This window comes from Equus asinus, chromosome 17 (genome assembly GCF_041296235.1).
Source record: "Equus asinus isolate D_3611 breed Donkey chromosome 17, EquAss-T2T_v2, whole genome shotgun sequence".
NCBI lineage: Eukaryota > Metazoa > Chordata > Mammalia > Perissodactyla > Equidae > Equus > Equus asinus.
In genome coordinates, this window is record NC_091806.1 from 9,127,162 (window position 1) to 9,142,570 (window position 15,409).

The window sequence follows — 15,409 nt, forward strand, 5'->3', positions numbered from 1 at the left end:
AAATTTATACAATTTAATGTCATATTTTTTGTGCTTAATTAAAGTCCTAAGCATGAAATGAGTGATGTGTAGAACACCTAATATTCAGAGTAGATCTTACACATCGTTGGATTCTCCATAGCCAGGCATATCATAGTTTCTAAAAACTGTTAGTTTGATTTAAACTTGATAGTTAATAGCAGGAAGATGACAGGAAAAAAGGTTCTTGCTGGGAGCATAAAGCCAAATCTTGAGAAGTGTGTTTGGTGTCTCATCCTCAACTAAAGTTAGTCCACTTCAGTGTAATATGCTTAGGAAGAACATTGGAGAACTTGCAGTTTTAAAATGACCAAGTAACAGTATTTCTAGCCCTTTATCTTCTGGAAATCCTCTTTAAAAATCAGGAGAATGAGAGACAGAAACCTCCATTTTGATGAAACTAGGGAACTTGGAAAATCCCTCATCCCCAGTCTGGCAAATGAAGGTGGCAGAGTGGCGACTGACCTCACAGAGCAGACCCCTGAGCCTTCACGAGGGTCCACCACTGGGAAACAAGCAAGTTTGCCCTTGGACCCCAGAAAAGCACAGGAATTGGAAGTATCAGGTACCTAAAAAGACAGGGGTGAGGAAGAACACTGAGCCAGATGTGCTTGAGATTCAGAGAAATGGGCACGGAAGAGAGCAGAAATACCTGACTGAGAACAGGGGTTGAGCAAAACTCTACAAACTGCCCAACTGCCTAGCGGCGAGAAGACTGGAAATTGAGAAATGCTTCTTAAGAGTTCCTGAAGGATCCCAGAGAAAAGACACATACTGAGTTTTGTGGATTCCCCAATAAAATAGCTGATTTGCCCATTGATTACTCTCCAGAAGGGTCACAGTGTAATCACCCCACCTATGCACATTAAGCGCCATTTCAATGTCTCCAAGATGAGCCAGACCAAAACAATCAAAAGGAACTTAGAGGAAACAGAATATATGGAGTAGAAGAAAATGTAAATATATAAACAAGTGTAGTTATTGTCCTGAGAGATGAGAGAAGATAATGGATCTATAAGAATAAGATGCTGTTTACAAAAAGAGAGAGCAGGAACAGTCAGAATAGAGAAGAGCGCTTCAAAATTAAAAAATGGACAACCTAAATTTAAAAAGTCAATAGAAAGTTTGGAAGATAAAAGTTGAAATTTCCAGGGAAGTAGGACAAAAAGAAAAGTAAGATTAATAGAGAAACTGTTAAGTCCAAATTCTGATTAATAGCATTAATCAGATTAATATAAAGAAATCTGATTAATAGAAAGAAAAAAGAGAAAAGTGTGGGGAAGAAATTATCAAAGAATTAATATAGGAAAATTTGCAGAATTGAAGATCATGAATTTTAAGGTGAAATACTTTTTAAGCATGCTAGAAGACAATGGAGAGTTGTCTTCAGTTTTTTGTTAAAAATGATTTCCTGCTTAGAATTCTGTACCTGGTTAAACAATTTTGTGTGAGGTTAGAATATAGACTTTTTAAAAAAAAAACATATACACAATAAAAAAATTTCTCTCTTAAATTGTCACATGAAGAGACATGACAACTAGATTTAATGTGATATTCTGGATCCTAGAACAGAAGAAGAACATTCAGCTACAAAAAAATCTGAAAAAAATAGGAACTTTAGTTAATAATAACCTATCAATATTGGTTCATGAATTGTGACAAATGTACCACACTAATAAGAAGGTGTTAGTGATAGGAGAAATGATTTGGAATGTAGGGAACACTCCGTATTGTCTTCACATTTTTTCGGTAAGTCTAAAACTATTCTGAAATAAAAAATTTACTTTTTAAAAAATATTTACAAAAACGTGTCTTCATGCATCCGTTCTTGGGAAGCTGCTGGCAGACATGTTCCATAATGGGGGATTGAAGCCAGTTACCTGGGGGGTAGTGTAGATTTTTAAAACAATTTGCTGTTTTCTTGTTTCACTTGAGGGGTGACTCGTGTCTGGAGGATGGGTGAGCTTGTTTTGCAGAAGAAAGAGAATGCCTTCGGGGAGGTTGTGATCACCAGTTGGCCACCCTCAGCAGCCACTGAAACCCCGAAGTCAGATTGTGCAGAGGCCTTTCTTGGGAGTGACCCCTTTGTTTCCCTGAAGTTCCTCCTGCCGAGCCCCTTAGCTCTATAACCGCCCCCTGCTGTCTGTTCACGGAGAGGCACATTTGAGTGAACCCAGGCGCCTGCCTTCTCATTTTGGTCAATTCAAGTAAATCTTTCTCGTCTCCAAGCACCGATGTCTCGGCTGGGCATTGGGCATACGAACTTGAGATTAAGAGGTTAGGTATTAGGAACAGAACAAGATCTAAGAAACAAGAGCTTCAACACAGGAGAGAGAGGCCCGTGGAATTCCAAGATTATATTCTGGAATAGCGGCTGTGCAGCAAAGTAGCCATTCCAGGTCGGAGCAGGATAAAAGCTAGAGGTTCTCGGGAAGGTGATCTCTAAGGAAAAGAAAGAATGGAACAAGTTGATGGGGTTGATTGTGTGGAAAGTTATTTTGAGAGGCAGGTAGAGAGAATGGGGGAAGATGTAAAAAGAAAACTCTGCAGATGGAAGAAAAAGCCAGTTTTAACTCCAGGTAAAGAAAAATGTGGACCAGGAAAGGAAATGTAATTACACTATACTGTTTGGTTCAGTAGTGAATGATATATTTATCTAGCCGCAATAATTGTTGTATAATAAAGAATTTGGCTTTCCCCCCTGGTTCCTGGGAAGGAGAATCTAAATCTTCGGGATTTCCTGAGTGATAGGAGTGTCTTTGTTATTCGTGGTGGGCCCTCATAGTGTATGGTAACGGGATGACTCATGGTGGGACCCTAGATGGCTTTGAGCTGGGGGCTGGTCCTGCCAGAAAGATCAACCATAACACTGGAGCTTTGAGTCGTGTGACATCAGTTCAACCTCCCAACTTCCCGGGGGCGGGAGGGGGCGGGAGGGGGTGGGGACGGTGGTTGGAGATTTGAGTTCTGACGATTCTATCAACCCTACCTTTGTGATGAAACCCAATAAAAACTCTGGACACTGAAGCTTGGTGTAGCTTCTTGGTCGGTGAAGCCATTGATGTGCTGGGAGGGTGACGTGCCCTCATTCAGAGAGGCATGGAAGCTCTGCATGCAGGGCTCTCCCTATGTGGCTATTCATTTGGTTGGTCCTGATTTGTATCTTTTATTATAAAACTGTTATCATAAATTGTAAGTTATCCTGAATTCTGTGAGGCATTCTAGGGAATTATTGAACCTGAGGAGTTGTGGGGACCCTGAATTTTGTAGGCAGTCAGTTACAAGAGAGGGTAGCCTGGGCACGTCTGACTTGTGGCTGGTGCCTGAAACGTGGGCACTTTTGCTGGGGACCATGCCCTTAACCTGTGGGATCTGCTCTAATTCTGGATGGTTGATGTCAGAATTGAGTTGCAGCATTACAATAAACACTGACTATTGACAGACTCTTGTGATGTGACTTCCTTGGAAGGATGGAGAAAATAAAAGGGGAGTGGGAGTTCCCATCAACTGTAATAAGTCAACAAGCAATATAAAAATTGATGATCAGGAGAGAACAGTGTAAGCACAGGATTGATAACATGGATGTAAACATAAGGAAAAACGACTAAAAGCAATGAAAATGGTTGCTTCTGGGGATGGAGTAGGAAGGTGCAGAAGGTTGGGGTAAAGTCCTGCTGTTTTTCACTTCAAACCTTTTATAGCTATTTTCTTTTTCAAACTAAGAGGACGTATTACTTAGATATAAATAAAATCACTTAAAAAAAGAAGGGAGCTTGACTTGAGGCTCTCAGTAGTTCATCAGGAGGCAAACTGGACATTGAGACGCGTGTGTGTCAGGTGTACTGGTGTGTGCTCTCAGGAATAAAAGAGCAAAAGTATCAAAGTAGGGCAGAGGGAGAGGTGGAACTGTGTTGCAGATCTAGCAGAGGTCACAGCTGATCCCATGGGAAATTCTGAACCTGGGATGGCCCCTCAGAGAAGCCAAAGTGAGGGAAGGGAGCTGGACCTTTGTCCTCAAGTGCGGGTCACTCATTAGACATGCACTGCCCAGGGGAGGGGGCTGTCACCATGGATAAGGCTGACGGCAGGGAGATGCTCACGTGTGAGCTGACGGCAGATAACAATCCTGGCAAGAGAGGTGTACGGGAGGACGACATCTCCCTCTATCCTCTGGGTCCTTCTGGCTGGGCTACGAATTAAATTCGCATGAGACAGAATAACAGGAGAAAATCGAACCGAGGTTTGTAACATGTATATATGGGAGAGACTCAGGAAAACTGAGCAACTCTCCAAAACGGTGGAGGCTTTCTTCTTAAATATCATCTTCAGCTAAAGACAAAGGAGGATGTTGGGGGTGGTGGTTTGGGATTTCAAAGGGGAGGAAGGGAATTCACGTGGAAATGGAAAAGTAAAATAGAACTTTGATAAGAGTGGGCTTAGCGAGGATCTTCGCCGTCTGCTGGATACCCAGAGTTATCCATGGTGGTGCTCTGTCCTGGGGACAGGCCTTTATCTTAAATTGCTTTTAGGCAGTTAGGGGGAAGCTCAGCGTTTCCTTCAGAGTGTTTTGTTCTTAAAAACAATCAAGGCAAGGAAAAGAGACACGTTTTGGGGTGGCCGGTTCTGATCCCCCACAGAGGATTGACTGAGTACCCCGCTGCTGGAAGGGAGATGTAGTCGGTGCTCTAACAATATGCACTGCAAACTCCAAAAACTGGGGAATCTGGAAAAGGAAGACTTGATATCTATTAGGCAAATTTTATAATCTCTAATCCTGGCGTGTTACGGGCTTTTGAAAGTATGATGTGCTTGTTTAGATCAACCTGGGGTTGGCAATTTTAAAAACACACAGATGCACCCACAGAATCATCTATATTTTGAAATATGTACATTGCAGCCAAAAATTCTAGATACGTTATACAGAATGACTTTATTGTATTTGAATTCTTGAAGATTTTCTTATTAAGGGATTTTTAAGCCCCTAATCTGGGAAATCATATTGCCATAGATTCATTGTATGTAGTCATGTATACGATTTGCTTGCTCTGCAGTTGTAGAAAATAAACAGAATAACCTAGGTACCAAAGGCTCTGTAAATAGATGAGTGGCAGTTAGGTTAGGAGAGTTATGGTATTATACTTGTAAAGTCAAGAACTTTGAGAAACCGGGTTCTCAGAGAAACAGTCTAAGTCTTGTGTGTTTTCCAGGTTGTAAGACACCTAAGTGCTGAGCATCACTGATGCATTCAGCAAATGTGTTCTGAGCACCTGCCTCGTGCATGTCACATAGCAGGGAGCCCAGAATCTGGCAGAAGAATTAAGACTTCTGTATGTAAGGAAATACAGGTCAGAGTAGAGAATGCTGAGTGGCATAAGAGAGGTGCGTGTAAAGAGCTGAGGGAGTCTGGAGGAGAGAAGGGTTTCTTTTGTTTGAAGCGATCTGGAACAATGGAGTTGGAGCTTAAACGCTGCTTTGAAGGAAGAGGAGAGGAGGTGAGGTTCTGGGGATCTTGGAGAGAGCATTAAACGTTATTACAGAGGAGGAAAAGGACAGAACTGGAAACAATTAGAAAATGCTTATCCTTCATGTGTGAAACGTTAGTGAGCCAGTAACAGGAATGCAGTATAAAATTCTGGTTCTCTACGCCTCCAAACTACTCAGGAGATGAGAAGTTAGAAAAATGTACCCTTGATCATGAGATTGGTGATGCTTAATTTCATACAGATGGGTTCTCCCACAAACATTTAAATCCATCAGTTAATAATGTTTGTTAGAAACAAAACCACAATGATAAAAACTCCTGGGTTACCTTTGGAAGGTGCCTGGGAACCAATTTATTTTGAAAACTGGTAAATAAAGGAGAAAAAAAATCAAACATTTATCCTGTGTTCCTATGCAAACTCTTACCGTTGTAACCAAATAACAGATAAGGAGTTATTTTTCTATGGAAATATTCCAGCTAATAAATGAAGATGGAATGATAGAATTCAAATATCACCATTTTGTACCTCTAATGAAATAATGGCTCTTAGTGGTGATTGTCAGTAGCTGCTAATGAAACAAAAAGAAAGGTAACTAGACATGTACCTCCTGATGTCAATATGCAATATATATCATTTATGAAGTATTTGTATCTGAAAAATCAAACTTGAATTTTATTGAGCATCTCTAGCCAGCCTCTAAGGGACCGAAGAACATGTTAAACGACATCAGGGGAATGCAATCTGCAAATGCCGGGAAGGGAAAGTGTAAACATATCTTCAGCAAATAATGGAGGTGGGGAAGGGAGAGGGAGGGTGGGGGGAGAGAGAGATGGAGATTAAATGATATAGATGGGTAGTTGGATACATCGAACCTATAGATTAAAAGAGATTTAATAGACATTAACCAATTTTAAGGATGGAACTTACTGAAGCCTGATTCTACCAAGTTCTTAGAATTTTTAAAAAATATGTGGGGAAATTATATACTAATTAGATATCAAGGAATTATTATTTACATTTTAGGAATGTGATAATAGTATTGTGGTTATTTTTAATAACATACTTTTTTTGACTTTTTTTATTCTAAAACATTTTTTAAAACTAGAAAGATGAAAACTGAGCAGGAACATGATGAAAATCTGTAAGATTATGGAAGACATGGCTAGGAAGACTGTGGACGTGTTTGCCATATTTCTGAGCAGTAAAAGTGGGGAACATCTCGTGTAATCTGAAAGAAGTGGTTTTAAGACAAATACCGAAAGATCCTACTTTACACCATAACTTGTTTTCCATAATCTGTAAATGGTTTGGAAAAACTCCTAGTCAGAGAACTTTGGGGAGCATCCCTAACCTTTGGGAGCAGCCAGCTGTGTTCTGGATTTGTAACAAATACAATTTCAGTATTTCACAGATAAGACACTGTGATATAGCCTGACCCAGTACAATTTTCAAGCGTTTTTACTGTGTAAGGTTTTTGAGCTTATGGGGGAAATATGTTTTCCCATGGAAGAAATAGACCTTATTCAATTCTTTTTACCGCCCACAATTTTAAAAAATCAGTTTATTAAGGTATAGCAGATATAATGTGTATACTTAAGTGTACAGCTAAGTGAATTTTTACACACACACACACACCCAAATCAAGACATAGAATACTTCCTGCATCTGAAGTTTCCCTTAATGCCCCTTTTCTGTCATCTATGCTCTCACTAACCAGTATTCCAAGTTCCATCATCATAGATTGGCTTTGCCCTTTTTTGGACTTTGTGACTGGAATCATAACAGCTTATCCACTTTTTTTTTTTTTTAAAGATTTTATTTTTTCCTTTTTCTCCCCAAAGCCCCCCGGTACATAGTTGTGTATTCTTCGTTGTGGGTTCCTCTAGTTGTGGCATGTGGGACGCTGCCTCAGCGTGGTCTGACGAGCAGTGCCATGTCCGCGCCCAGGATTCGAACCGACGAAACACTGGGCCGCCTGCAGCGGAGCGCGCGAACTTAACCACTCGGCCACGGGGCCAGCCCCACAGCTTATCCACTTTTATGTCTTTTTTCACTCAACATAATGTCTGGGAGATTTGTTTATGTTTTGCATATATCAGTAGTTCTTTTTTATTGTTATTTAGTATTCCATTGTATGAATATACCTCAATTTACTTTCTCATTCTCCTATAACTTAATATCTGAGCATGTTTACCTACTATGCATAAATAAAGCTACCGTGGGCATTCTTTTGGTAGACATGATGCGTTCAGACGTCTTGGGAAGTTCTGGACATAATGCCAAATGGTTTTTCCAAAATGATTCTGTTTTGGAATTACAGTGCCACCAGCAATGTCTGAGCGTTCCAGTGCTTCACATTCTTGTCAACACTTGGTATTGTACTCTTTAACTTTAGCAATTGTGGTGGGTATATAGCCATTGTGGTGGGTATACAGTTTGAATGACTGGTTTGGCTCCATCTTTTACGTGAAAGTGTTGCACAGGTCCCTTTGTGTCCAATTGGTGGGTCCTAACATGATCAGTTCTTCACTGTAGTTCTTAAACTAAACTTACTTTTTTTCTTTTCTCAGTTGTCACAGGTGGTACTGATGGAATTGGAAAATCATATGCAGAAGAGGTAGGTCGTTTTCAAAACCTTGCTTTTTGGTATAAAAATATAAAAACAAACATGGAATGATCTCATAGTAGTTTTGATTTTTGAAGTCAGAAACACAAATATAATGTTACATACTATAATATATGTACATATTTCTGTGTTGTCAGAAATACTATGTTTGCTTAAACAAACAATTTTAAAACAGATTTTTATGCAAAATGAGTATAAAACTTTCTATCCTGTTAAGTTGGAATTGTGAAAAATTCATGTAATTATATTTTAGATTGTGTAAGTGTGGACAGTCCTGAGTTTTTAAACTTCATTGTTTTGAACTATTTTCTGAAAGGTGAATATTTTATTATATAGTGGTTACATTTCCAGGCTGGTCCATAGCATCCTTTTCCTAAGAAGGACTGTGATTGGCAGAAAGGTATTGACAGACACAGGCAAAGGATTCAGATTCTCTGTGATGTAATTAAAGGATAGAAAACCATAATAGTTTGAAGACGAGTATACAAAGCAGGACCCTTGGCCGTTCTCTGAAGGCAAGCTTTCCTGCCTTCCAGTTCTGCGAAGGCACCTGATGTTACCCAGCTGTGATGAAGATCCTGGTAGATCCATCGACTCTTTCATTTGTCATTCCCAAAGGGTTTTTTTTTTTTAAGTCCTCCTTTGTTTTCCCAGTTTTTAAATTTGTTTATTTATTTATTTTAAAGATTTTTAAATTTAATTTTATTTTTTGAGGAAGATTTGCCCTGAGCTAACATCCACTGCCAATCCTCCTCTTTTTTGCTGAGGAAGACTGGCCCTGAGCTAACATCTGTGCCCATGTTCCTCTACTTTATATGTGGAATGCCTACCACAGCATGGCTTGACAAGTGGTGCATAGGTCCACACTGGGGATCCAAACCGGTGAACCCCAGGCCGGGCAGAACATGTGAACTTAACTGCTGTGCCACCAGGCTGGCCCCTATTTTATTTATTTATTTTTTGCTGAGGAAGATGGGCCCTGAGCCAACATCTATTTAACAATCTTCCTCTTTTTTGCTGAGGAAGATTCACCCTAAACTAACATCTGTGCCAATCTTCTTCTTTTTGTATGTGAGCTGCTGCGACAGCATGGCCACTGACAGACGAGTGGTTTAGGTCTGCTCCCAGGAACCAAACCCCAGGCTACTGAAGCAGAGCATGTGGAACTTAACCTCTAGGCCACCGAGGCTGGCCTCCGGTTTTTTATTTTGAATATCAAAATTACAGAAAAGTTGCAAGGAAAATACAGTGAACACTCACATACCCTTTACCAGGATTCATCAGCTGTTAACATTTTGTCACATTTAACATTATTATCATTCTAATTTGGCTGGACCATTTGTGAGTTACAGACATCATAACACTTCACCCCTGAGTATTTCTTCCTGAATCTTCTGAGAACAAGAACACTCACCCTTGTAACCACGATACAGCGGTCGCACAGAGGAAGTTAACTTGGTACAATTCTATTACGTATATAATGTGCAGCCCGTGTGCAAGTTTCCCGTTTGTCCCAATAACATCCATTAGAGCTCTTGGTTTTTGGTTCCAAGATATAGTTCAGGATTATGCATGGCATTTAGGTATCACGTCTCTTGACTGGAAGAATTCTCTAGCCTTTCTTTTCTTTTATAACAGTGGTACTTTTGAAAAATCCAGGCTAATTGTTTTGCAAAAGACTTCTCAATTTTGGATTTGTCTTATTGTTTCCTCATAATTAGATTCAGGTTAAGCATTTTTTTTAGCAGGAATGCTACCCAACTGATAGTGTATCTTTCTGAGTTTATCTTATCAGGAGGCACAAGAAGTCCATTTGTTCCATTATTTTATGTTAAGATAAATCATTTTTAAGATGCTGTCCACCATAATTCTCCAGTAAAAGGTACCTTTTCCCCTTTGTAATTAATAAGGAATTGGGGTGCTGGCCTGGTGGCATAGTGGTTAAGTTTACGTGCTCCACTTCGGTGGCCCAGGGTTCAGATCCCGGGCATGGACATACACACTGCTCATCAAGCCGTGCTGTGGTGGTGTCTCACATACAAAATAGAGGAAAATTGGCACAGGTGTTAGCTCAGGGCCAATCTTCTTCACCAAAAAAAGAAAGAAAGAAACACAAGGAACCTAAGAGATGATACTTTGAGATTATGAATTTTCCTGTTTCCCAACAATTTTTCACCCAGGGGTTTTAACATCTGTTGACAGATTTTTGCCTAAATTAGTTAATACCATGGTGGTTTAAAACTGGTGATTTTCTAATGATAGTTTTCCTTCTACATTTATTAGATGGTATTTTTCTATAAATAAGGGCTTTTCCATGTGCTTCCTCCCCCATTAATTTTTTTAAAAAAACTGTGAGCATGGACTCGTGTTTTTTAGTGGTTTTACCGCAGATTAATTTAGCAAATTATTACCAAACTTTGTTATTTTTATAAAAAATGTTCTTCCATATCTTCTCATTTGCAAAACTACTCATTGTTTAATAAAAACTGACTGTAGAATTTAAGACTGGAATATTAATTTACTGAATCGCTTACACCTCATAGCACCTAATTCATTGCTCATTTATAGACTGTCTGAAATAGTTCATTAAAAAGTTTTGTGTATATCAGTGTTTTTTCCTGTTCCCCTATATTTGTGTCTCAGGGGTAGAAACAACATTCCTTATTCTGTCACCTTGCTTAAATCTTATTCATTCTGTGCCACTTACACAGTGCTGGGTCAGTACACAGAAAGTGCTCCTCAGGACATTCTTTACTTAAAAAAATTTTTTTTTGAAGGTTGGCACCTGAGCTAACATTTGTTGCCAGTCTTGTTTCTTCTTCTTCTCCCCAAAGCCCCCAGTGCATAGTTGTATATTCTGGTTGTGGGTCCTTCTAGTTGTGGCATGTGGGACGCCGCCTCAGCACGGCCTGATAAGCGGTGCCATGTCCGCGCCCAGGATCTGAACCGGCAAAACCCTGGGTCTCTGAAGTGGAGCGCGTGAACTTAACCACTTGGCCACGGCACGGCCCCCCGGGAAATTCTGTACTAATTTATCCAGTTTGACTGTTTTAGTTTGTCTTTCTTTCCGTAAAGTATAATGCTTAAATAAAAATTTTAAAAATGATTCTATTTTTAGGAATTCTTAACATTTTAACTGTCGTTTTCTTTGCCAGTCCTCCAGTCTTTATGTATCCAGCCTGACACAAAAACTTTTTTAAAGCTAACTTTTAAATTATAGGAGTAATAGATACTTAACGATTTTAAAAACTCCAGCAGTGTTGATGGGTACAAAATGAAAAGTAAAACTCTTCATTTCTTCTAAAACCCCTTGACATTTATATGCTAGCTTGATTTAGAAAGATAACCTGTGGGGAAGCCTTTCGTAAAGTCTTCATTTTGGATTGTCCATTCGTTATCATATGGTGAGGTTTTCTTACAATGACCGCGTATCAATTTCTGTTTTAGAATGGACTGTTTTAAAATGAAACGCACGGGTGTGATTCAACTGTTTGCTGTCTCTTTTATTGTTTCAGTTAGCAAAGCGTGGAATGAAGATCGTCCTTATCAGCAGATCTCAGGATAAGCTGGACCAGGTTTCCAGTGAAATAAGTAAGTTTTCACATCAGCCTCCTCTTCTCTCGCGATTACAGAAGAATACAGCTAACCTAAGTTTAATATTTTCAAGCAGGTATCTAGCATGGGCGTATTTATTTATAGTTCAGAAAGCTTCTTTCTCATGCTGTTAATGGGATGTCTTAAAGATGGATCACCAGTTTTTTCAAACTAATAGAGGGTTATTGTTATTTCCTTAAAATATCTCTTATTGACTCATTTAGATTCTGTTGTCAGGAGTCAAATTCTCTGATTATTTTATCATGTTTTACTTAACCATCTGAATTCCTTTTCTCTTGCCTCATTTCAATATTCTTGCATGTTTTTTTACTCTTTGACTTCATTGTCTCTAAATGTCTATCATATATGATTGGGGAAAAATATAAAAGGTTGTAAATATATATGAGACCAGGAAACTGTTTTGAATGTAGTCAGCTACGCTTGAGACCTCAATTCTAATATGGCAAAGACTCTTTTAACTGATGTCTAATTAACCAACCGATGGATACACCAGTGCTGTCCACCTCCTTGGTGGCACGTCCTGACTGGTGTACCCAGGATGCTGACTTTTGTGACCGGTGGGCTGCTCAGGATGATGCCCACGTTCTTTCCCTCCCACAACGCAAAGTGTTTACTTACGAAGAGTCAGTTGTATTTGTTCCCAAAATTACTCGTGCTGGGTGCATTTGTTATTAAATATTCTGTAAACGGCTGCAATATTAGGGTAAAAAGGGGAGTTATTTCTACAAAAACTAAGTTGAAAGTTCTGAAAAAAAGTGAGAAAAGCCAGTTCTTTCAAGAAATTGGTTGTTAAGAATTGTGCCATTTGCGACAACCTGGATGGACCTCAAGGGTAGTATGCCAAGTGAAATAAGTCAGACAGAGAAAGACAATTACCGTACAATTTCACTCATATGTGTAAGATAAACAAGCAAACAGATAGATCCAGAGAACAGATTGGTGGTTACCAGAGGGGGAGGGGGAGAGGGAGGGGGCAGAAGGGGTGAAAGGGCACATGTGTCTGGTGATGGATGGAAACTAGACTGTTGGTGATGAGCACGATGCAGTCTATACAGAAACTGGTACATAATACGTACACCTGAAATTTATACAACGTTATAAACCAGTGTGACCTCAAAAAAAGAAATTGGTTGTCGAATTAGGGGTGAACAAGACAAATGTAAAATATTGCAAAAAGTTATCAAAAGTAGGAAGAAATTTGCTCTCCTGTTGTTGCATATGTCTTAAAGTTTTTGCTGCATTTTAAAAGAACAGAAACTGCAATTATAGATGACGCGTTATGGGTGTGGTTTATCCAAGAAAGACTGGAATTCCAGTCCTAAGATCTAAACTCAAAGATAAGGCCTTGACCCTACACAAAGGATTGGTGAATGAATCACACTTAAAATTAAATTTTAAAATTAAACTTTAAATTAAAATAAAAATGGTTGCAATGTGTATTTATCATTTTCTAGGATTCCTTGCTTTAACTGACTTCTCTAAGTAGCCAACTAACAAACTGCCGTAATTGTTCCAGATGAGAGAGGATTTCTGCCATTCTTTATTTTTTCTCCAGCTTTGTTGAGATATAATTGACGTATAACATTATCTAAATTTAATACAATGTACTGTATTTTATTATTAACATTACTACCTACAACTAATATTTTACAGTGCTTTATTATTTATTTATTCCCTCACATGTATTGTCCCTTTTGATCCGTCAAACATCCTTGTGAGGTATATATTTTTGTTGTTATTTCTTTCCAGACCATAGCTGGTCCTGTCAGACAGATTACACATAGATGGGCCTCATCTTTAGGTGAAAACAGATTTTTATAGATTCGTAATATCAAGTTTGTTGTCTTTTTTTTTTTAACCCTGCTAAGAGTGCAGGTCTTTACAAAGGTGAGCGTGTGGTCTATAGATATACAATAAATCTTTGGCATTTAAGAATTTTAACTTTCAAGGTTTCAGCTATGTAAATGCAACCCTGAAGGTCCAAGACACTTCCAGTATTTTGCAGTTTTGCTAAAGTGTGAATTTGAATTAAGCTCACTGATGAGCCTGAGGTGGTTACTTAGATAGTTACTTAATAGCCTGATAGTAGGTGAACTGAATGTCCTGCCTGGATCTTAGTACTGTTTCTTTCTTAGTTCCTTGTAGTCTTGTGTATCATAACTCTTATTGTACTAAAAATGTTGGGTTTGTGTCTGTGTAAAATTGACTGTTAATGAAAAGCACCTACCGGTTGCTAGAAGTAAAGGTTCTTAGGCGGAAAATAGACGCTTTTGAGGAAATGGAATGTTGAATTGTGAAACGCTCTGTTATGAGTGACGCCACCATCTATTCGATACAGAAACAAGAAAGCTGCCTCATGATGCTCTTTCCTCAAGTGCTCCAGCCTGTACAAAATTGCTTCACGAGTCAGAAGATACACTTTAGTGATATTTGAGAATTTGGTTAACTTGTGATAGGAGGTGACACGTGACAGGGCAGAAAGACAGGATCCTGTTCCAACGTTTTCGTGAAGAAACAGATGGTGAAGGCACTGAATTGACCTTTATTATGGGGAAAGGGTTTTTTTCCTTGTTGAAAATTTTGAAAAATGCTTTTCTGGGCATAATATAAATTTAATGGAAGAGGTGATATCAGCAGACCAGGTTGTCCATTCTAAGCTGAAGAAATAACACGGAGATTTATAAGTTTGTATAAGTTTGCAACTCAGATGTAAATCATCTTTTTGGGAGGATAATGTTGTCATGAACATATCTATTCCAGGAGAAGGAAGGACTAGAATTTAACGTTGAGAAAGACAGTTTTAGGCCCTCAACACGTCTTCATTGAATGCCTGTGTACCAGATACAAGATGCAGTGGTGATCCAAGATAGATACAGTCTTTGCTCTCGTGGAACTTGTATTTTAGTGGAGGAGACAGAGAAAACAAATAGGTCAAAAAACAAAAACAAACAAAACAACACAAATAGCCAGGCTGTTTGGCTGCACACCTAGCTGTGCGAGCAGCATTGAGTGGGAAGGAGAGAGACCAAAGAAATGATGTGGAACTGGCATAGGGGACATAAGCATCTGTTGGGAACTTTACAAACAGGGAGTCCAAGGGCAGCTGGCTGGACAGGGTTGCACACTGCTACTGCGAACAGAAAGTGGGGTGCTCATGTAGGCAGGGGAACAAAGGCCATGTGCTTGCCAAGAGGGACTGTCCTTGCATGACCAGCATTCCAAGGACCAGTAGCTCACATGGAAGGGTTCCATGTTCCTTCAAGACATGATGTTCTTTGAGATAGGCAGATCTGGATTGGCCAAGCCCTGGATGGTTGAAGTACCAGATGGTCAGCTTCACGCCTGAAGGACGCGAGGAGGACACATGGTTACTATAGGGCATGTAGGTTATTGACAGGCATGCGAGATCCTACACAGACAAATAAATAATTGCAGTTTGTAATAAGTGCCACGAAGGAAACAAACAAGGGCTAGAGAGAGAACAATGGAGAAGCTCTTATCTTGTAGCAGCATGGTGAGTTTTATGAGTAGCTGGGTGTGAAAGGGCCAGATGAATAACCTCTTGTCCATATAGTGACACTCCAGTTATGAAGCTGGAGCTTGAGTGAAGGGAGTATCTGCTGGGCCCTCCTGGGGGATAGTGGTGGAGGGGTCGTGTGTGCAAGTT

At 39.4% G+C, this 15,409-nt stretch overlaps 1 protein-coding gene across 1 annotated transcript in view; it reads left to right on the top strand.

The window, feature by feature from the left end:
- Positions 1-15,409, top strand: part of HSD17B12 (hydroxysteroid 17-beta dehydrogenase 12) — a 154,697-nt gene that overhangs the window by 46,352 nt on the left and 92,936 nt on the right. Inside the window, exons 2-3 of the mRNA XM_014861237.2 lie at positions 8,072-8,118; positions 11,643-11,718. Of these exons, the coding sequence (XP_014716723.1) occupies positions 8,072-8,118; positions 11,643-11,718 (123 nt within the window). The remainder of the gene's footprint in view (positions 1-8,071; positions 8,119-11,642; positions 11,719-15,409) is intronic.